The 7633-nt window shown below is 41.7% G+C and overlaps 1 protein-coding gene across 1 annotated transcript; it reads right to left on the bottom strand.

The window, feature by feature from the left end:
- Positions 1–4024: 4024 nt before the first annotated feature.
- Positions 4025–4969, bottom strand: LOC148523950 (putative olfactory receptor 10D4). Its single transcript, XM_088472480.1, has one exon. It carries the CDS (start codon positions 4967–4969, stop codon positions 4025–4027), a length of 945 nt encoding a protein of 314 aa, XP_088328606.1.
- Between the last annotated feature and the right edge of the window lie 2664 nt (positions 4970–7633).

Genomic DNA, 7633 nt, shown 5'->3' with positions numbered 1-7633 from the left:
ACAACATGGAGCTCTATCCCCCTAGGGGAGTATATATATCAATAACAAAATACGAAAAGGTGTGTGCATTTTCTTTTACTGTATTTTTTAAAGGTGGACTCCAGTCCCACATCCCCCAAGTACCAGCATGCCATTATATTTGGGCATGATAGGGCTTGCTGACACCTGTAGTTTACCAATAAAAAATAATTCTTTGTTTTTTTTTACACATGGTTCCCACCATTGAAGTCAATGGGGGAACCGCTCATTGGCTGAGAGGCGGAGGCTCACCTCTCTCACCCAATGCATTTCTAAACCGGCATATGGGAAGCTGTATGGTGGGCTCCAGGTTGGCGTTTTTTTATTTTACCAAGACCAAGGATGCCTACATGGAATGAAGAGGACCTGAACCAAGGGGTGGGTCAGTATGGATTTTTATTTTTACAGGTACCGATCATATATCCTAGTTGACAAGGGGACAGACTGGCGCTAGGGGCAAGGTAGGTATGTAGTGTGAGTGCAGGTGAGTGATTCAGTGAGTGTACAGTATGTGTAATAAAATCTTAAAACCTACGGTGTGTGTATGTGTCATGTCTTTTTTTAACATTTCTTTTACAGGAGGAGTAGAAGCACCAGCGGGCCCTTAATGCCCCAAATGCTGGTACTTGTAGTTCCACAAGTACCGGCATACAGGGGAGGTTTGCTGGGACCACTATTCCCCCCTGTAAAAGACGATATTACTTTTACAATACTTATTAACCCCATGAACTCCACACCTAACGGCCAGGGGTGCTGAGGACATCCTTGTGCTTCAGCCCAGGCAAGGGGTATCACGGAGAGGGGTAAACCCTTTATTGGGGGGGTCCCCACCTCCCCAGGGATCCCCAGTCTAGGCTGACTAGTGTGGGGTCCAAATTCTTTGGCCGGGGGACACTGCAAACTGATGCTGGTTCTAAAAATATGGGGGACCCCATGCCATTTTTTCCTTGTATTTCTACCACACATCACACAATGTTGCAATAAGTGTATCTAAACCACTCAGCAAGTGATGCCTAAAGTGTATTACACATTATACTCAAGATTGTAGATTTTACTGTTTTGCAGTAAGATCTACAATCCAACTATATGACTGTGGGGACATGCATCGTATGCATACAGAACCAACACACGATCGTGCACATCGTGTAAAAAATCGCACCGTGTATGGGCCACTTAACACAGTGGAATTACAACAGCACCACTAATGAATGAGAATAAAATCAGTTTCATGATATAAGGATAGGGATGAGAATTGAGGAAATTCCCATGTTTACTCAGAAAGTCAGAGATTGCTTCAATGTCTAAGATGATTTATATATGATAATAACCATTAGCAATAAGTATATGAGTTATTGAAGTTTAAAGTCCTCGAATTCCACAGGGACAAAATTGTGTCTAGAATAGAAGACATCACACCTAAAAAAACAATGGTCAGATATGCAGACAATGATTAATCAGTGACAGGAATTTTAACAACACCTTTCTGAATATTTTATAACACACTTTACCGATCTATAATCTCTCTAGATTTTAAAGAATATTCACCTCTACATTGAACACAATATTTTAATAAAGTGATTAATAAAGATTTATTGATTTTAACAAATTGACATAAGTTCACTGTCATATATACTCTTCTTGCTTCTTTTCTTTGTATCTTATACAAGTAATATGTCAGAGTTGACGGCAGCACCATGACAATATATCTGAGTATTTAAAATAATATATTTATACAGGTACAAGAGTTTGGGTTGATTAAACATATATTTATATCCCTGATACAGGGTACTGATAAATTTTGAAACCGGTGCAGGGCCATAAAAAGTTTAATAAAGTTTGTTTTCACCCATATTGGTCTAAGGCTGCTAAGGGTGACAACAATATTGTGAGCTGTGAGGTGGTCAAAATTAACTGGAAATGACTGAACATTGATGATATTGATGTTAATAATACTGTTGGAACAAATATAGGCCCAAATTATGTGATTTTAGGTGCTTTTATAAAATGTTTAGAAAATCCAAAACATTTGTGGGTGGTTGCACCTTGGAGAGTTAGAGGATATGATTATATTATTATTATTATTATTATTATTATTATTATTAATAATAATAATATTATATTATTCTTAAACAATGTGCCTAGACCAGCTACTTCTTCTTCTTATTATTTTTTAATTATTATTATTATTATTATTATTATATTATAATATTATTATTAATAATAATAATAATAATATATTATTCTTAAACAATGTGCCTAGACCTGCTACTTATTATTATTATTATTGTTATAATATTATTATTATTATTATTATTATTATTATTATTATTATTAATAATAATAATAATAATAATAATGATAATAATAATAATAATAATAATAATAATAATATATTATTCTTAAACAATGTGCCTAGGCCTGCTACTTATTATTATTATCATCACTATTATTATCCTTTATTTACATGATGCCACAATGGCACCGTAGCGCCTTACAAAGAACATAGACAAAAACAGTAAGTACAACACAAGAAAAGTGACTTACAGTACAGAACCTTGTAGGACATACAGTAATATATACACATTGCTGTATCAGCGTCCATATTAACCACATAGTGCAGCACCCATCTCCTGTCACTGAGGGGGAGTCTGCACCTTGGTTTCACCCCTCGGCGGGTGACACCCGAGTGCGGCCTGCACCCCCTGTGCACCCCTTGTGGCGCCAGTGGGAGTGCATATCTGAGGGGTAGAGATGTGTGCAGGATTACACAGACCGGTCCCTTGTTGTCCTCACTTTATGTGCTGCCCACATTCCACTCTTCTCTGGCAACCTACAATCAGCTGGGCACTGAAAACCTGTCCTCAGAGCATGTCTCTCCATTGCTGCAGCCACATCTCCAGCTTCACCCAGCTTAGGGGGGCCGCGCCTCATCTCTGCCCTCTCACACAGTGCCACCTGTCACAGCCGCTTTTTCCTGTCAGGAGCCTTTTACCAGCACCAGCGTTCTGCTCTCAGACTTACCCTGACCATCTGCTGCTCGCTTCCAGCAGTCACCGGGCTGACACTGGTCATATCACCTGCTCCTGACCTCTTCAGGAGCTGCAAAGGCTGCTATAAAAGGGACTCTCAGGATACTCCACTTCACACAGCCTGGAAGACGAGCCATAGCTCAAAATGCATTGGAAGTGGAGTGGAGCATATTGGGTGAGAGTAGGAGCCTGTTCCAGGAGTGGGTGAGATTGGATGCTGAGTTGGAGAGGTTCCAGAGCCTTTAATCCACCGGTATATCTATATGCACCTATTGAAATTCCTTCTGGTAAAAGCCTCCATTCTATACCTATATGGAATGTGATTTCATGATTTTATGATGTTATTAGTTGTTAATAAAACCTTGTTATAAATTTTATTACACGATGTCTGGGATATTTTCTCCCTTATATTCTTCTTTTTCATATATTGAATAATTCCTGTGCAAAGAGGATATCTGACATTTGTATGAACAAAAAACTACACAAAAAAGAAAAAAGAAAAGGGAAGTACTGTTTATAATTTTCTCTTAAAAGTAAATGATTAGAATTGTGAATTTAAGCGCCATTATTTGAACCATACTGTATATTATTGGTACTTTATCTCTCCCCACATTTTGATATATCTGCCCCACTGTTCCTGTGGGAAGTTACAACATAGGCCTTATACTGTAGTTGTAGTCTACAATACCTGACCATAGAGTGTCTGTACACGTACATAAACATGTAGACATGAGAGCTACTGATCAGCCCTCAGATCTGCTACATTAGTAAGAATGAATAATAACCACAGTCATATGGAATCGTCACCCCACCATGTTAACCATGACTCTCAGTTGATAGGTAAAGGCCCACCGTGGCTTTCTGTGTCCATACTCAGTCCGAGTTGCTTCAGATTTCATGTAAGACAGTCTGATTGGCCATCGTAATCATCGAGCCCATGGACACACTTTGACACCCCCATTTTTAATACATTTCATTTACGTACTAATTAGCCTTTTTAATACATGTCCCAGAGTCCTTTTGATTTCCTCAGTTCTAAGGCAATATATAATCGGGCTGGCAAAGTGTGGTGCAAATGTGTACAGGCAGATAAACAAAACATTGACATCAGCATTTGGAATTAACTGGATCTGATTATAGGTGTAAACGATGAGCCGAGGGACGAAATACAATCCAATGACCAGCCAATGCGTCGTGCAGGTGTAAAAAGCCTTCTGCCAATTGTGGGAGTGGGCTGACGAGTGGATCTTTGACACGATGATGATGTAGGAGAAGACAATAAATGACAAAGGGCAGAGATGTACAATCATGGCAATAATAAAACCAGTCCTCCTGGCCGCGGCAGAATTCGTGCAAGACAGCACGACCACGGGCGTTAGGGAGCAGAAACAATTCTTGATTCTGTTGGGGCCGCAGTATGGCAGCCACAGACCCAAAGCAGTAATAACAAACCCGATAACTGCTGCAAAGAGCCAGAAAACTATACAGAAAAATGCTACTACTCTGTTGCTGATGATAGAGTGATACCTAAGGGGTTTGCATATGGCAACGTAACGGTCAATAGCCATCAACATGATTAAGAAAGAATCGAGGGATCCCAGATAATGTACAAAGAACATTTGGATAAAGCAGGCAGAGAAGGACAAGGATCCGTCCCCGAACCAGTACCTAGCAATGATTTTTGGCAAGGTTAACGTGTCAAAAAGTAAGTCGGAGAGGGCTAGGTTTCCAATGATGGCATACATGGGCTGGTGCAGATGTTCTCTCAGAATAATCAGAGTGACCACAATGCCGTTTGCAAAGAGAGAGACATTGTAGAGCAAGAAGATTGTCATTGAAAGCACAGAGTAGAAGTTCTCCGGGAGGCCTGGAAATCCGACGAGGAAAAATTCCAAGACATATGACGCGTTCTGGTCGGCCATCAACTTACGTTGGCATGGGAAGGTTCCTGCAAAAGAAAAGTACAAGTAAAAAAAAAAATGCATCTTTTATTTCTTTCCAGCTTCATAATCAGGTACAATACAGCCAAGGGAAGTAGCTACAAATTTCAAGACCCCAGAGTGATATTTTACAGGGGTCCCCAAGTCTTCCCTTCCCGTACAAGCAGAATTCAATTTTGCAGCTCTAGAATGTTAGCTCACAACAAGGCCTTGCACAGCCTGTGATCATACAGCAGGGGGCTCATTAAACCCTACCTGGCTCCTCAGCTGGTGATCCTTATACCACAGAGCGGTACCATTATGAAGCCTTATACAATAGTTTAAGATTTTAAGGGTAATGAATAACCCAACGGCACAATGTTATTATATTTTTAGGATTATTATAGCTTTAGTGTTTGTTATGTGGTTACTTCCTATATTATACTTCCATTTTAGGCCCGTATTCAATTAGTTTTGCACCAGCGATTCTTTTCCACATGCCGCACTTTTCACCTACATCGCGTATTTTGTGTGCAGAAACTTATCGGGCGCGCCCCCGCTATTCGCCGTATTCAGGGCATGATTCAGAGACAGACGCTATGCTGCGCTCGCTCGCATTGAGCGATTTTTTGCAATATGCGCATACGTATGAGTCGCAATGCGCGTGCGCAAACCAGTCATTGCGATGTGAAAGTGCTCGCCCGTAGCCCACAGTCGGGCCGCTATTTTGAGTGACAGATAGTGCCGTTTGTGGGTGGTAACAGGGGAAGGTGCTTGAAAACGGTTGTGTGGATGTGCGAACGCAGGCGTGCCTGACCGTCAGAATGGCGTTTAATGGGCGTGCATAATTAGCAAAGTGGCGTCATTACACACGTGACTGGGTTGTATTTTAGCCTGAACTTCTCGCAATGTTGTGGTGGGAAAAGGCTACCATAAGCACTGCGAGCAGCTCTTATGGCTCTCAATGTTCCCGATTAATCCTACAACTGCCGGAGATGACGTGTGTTGCGAGTGGCAAAGGGGCGTCTTTATACAGGTGCGAGCGCATAGTGCGGCCGCTCGCTCTTACTTAGTGGGCGGCTTACGCGACACAGTGCAAGCGCATGATTTAAATAGCCGGCCCCTTTTAGCCAGCGAGCGGACGTAAATTTGCGTCCGGGTCTGAATCAGGCCCTCAATTCCAAAGGATGTGAAAACGCGTCCCGGCGAAACTCAAATAGGCGAAAAGTGCTGTCAGAGATGGGGAAATCAGCCTGACACCCCCCAAAAGATGCACTAACATTGTGGTTCAATATGTAGATGTCCCCGAATAGCCCTACTGAAACTATTTGGGGTACTTAAGTCAATTGCTTCTAAATAGCGTCTTTGCACAAGTGGTGAAGAATAGCATTAAGCAGTATTTTTTCGAGATATTAAGTACAGTACGCCTGTAAAATTTGGGGTACTTGAACATGGGTGCAAGCAAGGTTTAAAATCGCTAAAGTGAATTTTTGACGCCAAAAATGCACCATCAGCAAGCACCTGCAATAAAAAACACCTCATCCATACTTGCAGACCCCCCCAAAAGTCTATTTTGCTACTTTTTTTGTGTGTACCCTCACTTTGTACTTTTTCGTCCCCATTTTCAAAGTAATTTTTTGGGATGTTCCTCATTTTTTTATAGGGATTTTTTTATGCAGTTATCCTTTGGGTGGGCTGTCCTTAGGGTGCAGAGTGGTTTCCGCACCTTTGCACCCCAAAACCTGCACTTTTTTGCCTATTACATTGCATTGACATTCCGCGTACACGAAAAGTTTTTCCAATTGAATAGGGTGAAGAGTTTCCGCCTGGCGAAATGACGTCATCAGCGATACTTTTTCGCAAATTTTGACTTTTCACCGCTAATTCAATATGGGCCTTAGCGTTTACAGCATACAGTAGTAATGACTTTTTTGAAAGACATAATTATGACATCTCCTAATCACCAAATAAATGTATCGTAGAAATCATGTCTTTATATTACCCATATATCCACTACCAACTTTGACATCATTGGAGGTTATGCAGTCGTTAATGCTGGGTACACACTGGCCGACATATCGTGTGTGCATTGGTCAGTGTGTACAGACGGTATGCCTGAGAATGGCATCATTCACAGAAATATTGTGTCGGCTGTGCAGCACAGCCGATGGCCGATATATCGGCACATTGAGAGCTGTGTGTATGGGAGGGCAGCTGATCACCCGTACACTTGCTGCAGAGGCTGCTGGTGACTGACATCAAAACTGGGCGGCACATGTAAATGCTCGGCCAGCCGTGACATCAATCACGGTGCATCAGTCTGATGATTGTTACCGTAAGTGTGTATGCACTTACCAATCATCAGATAGGACGGCGGATCAGCTGACCGGCCAATCCATCATCCTAGTGTGCACCCAGTTTTAGTCTCCCTATTGGTGAGCTGAATAAAGCTATGGCCGCTGCATGGTAGTTCTCCGCACACAGATATACAAGTGTCACATATCAGATTAATCAGCATAGTTCTGGTGCATTGCGGCTTAGGGCCGTATTCAATTTGGAGTGAAAAGCCGAGATCGGCGAAAAAGTTTCGCCGATGACGTCATTTCGCCAGGCAGAAAAGTATCGCCGTATTCAATTTTCCGCCTAGGCGGAAAGTCAATGCAATAT

The sequence above is a fragment of the Taudactylus pleione genome, unplaced genomic scaffold (genome assembly GCF_031769625.1).
Source record: "Taudactylus pleione unplaced genomic scaffold, aTauple2 ptg000124l, whole genome shotgun sequence".
NCBI lineage: Eukaryota > Metazoa > Chordata > Amphibia > Anura > Myobatrachidae > Taudactylus > Taudactylus pleione.
Note: the sequence above shows the minus strand (reverse complement) of the source record. Positions and strands in the feature narration are given on the sequence as shown.

What these genes read in the sequence shown, in the direction of transcription:
- LOC148523950 (XM_088472480.1), bottom strand. Translation starts at nt 4,969, where the DNA reads ATGGCCGACCAGAACGCGTCATATGTCTTGGAATTTTTCCTCGTCGGA.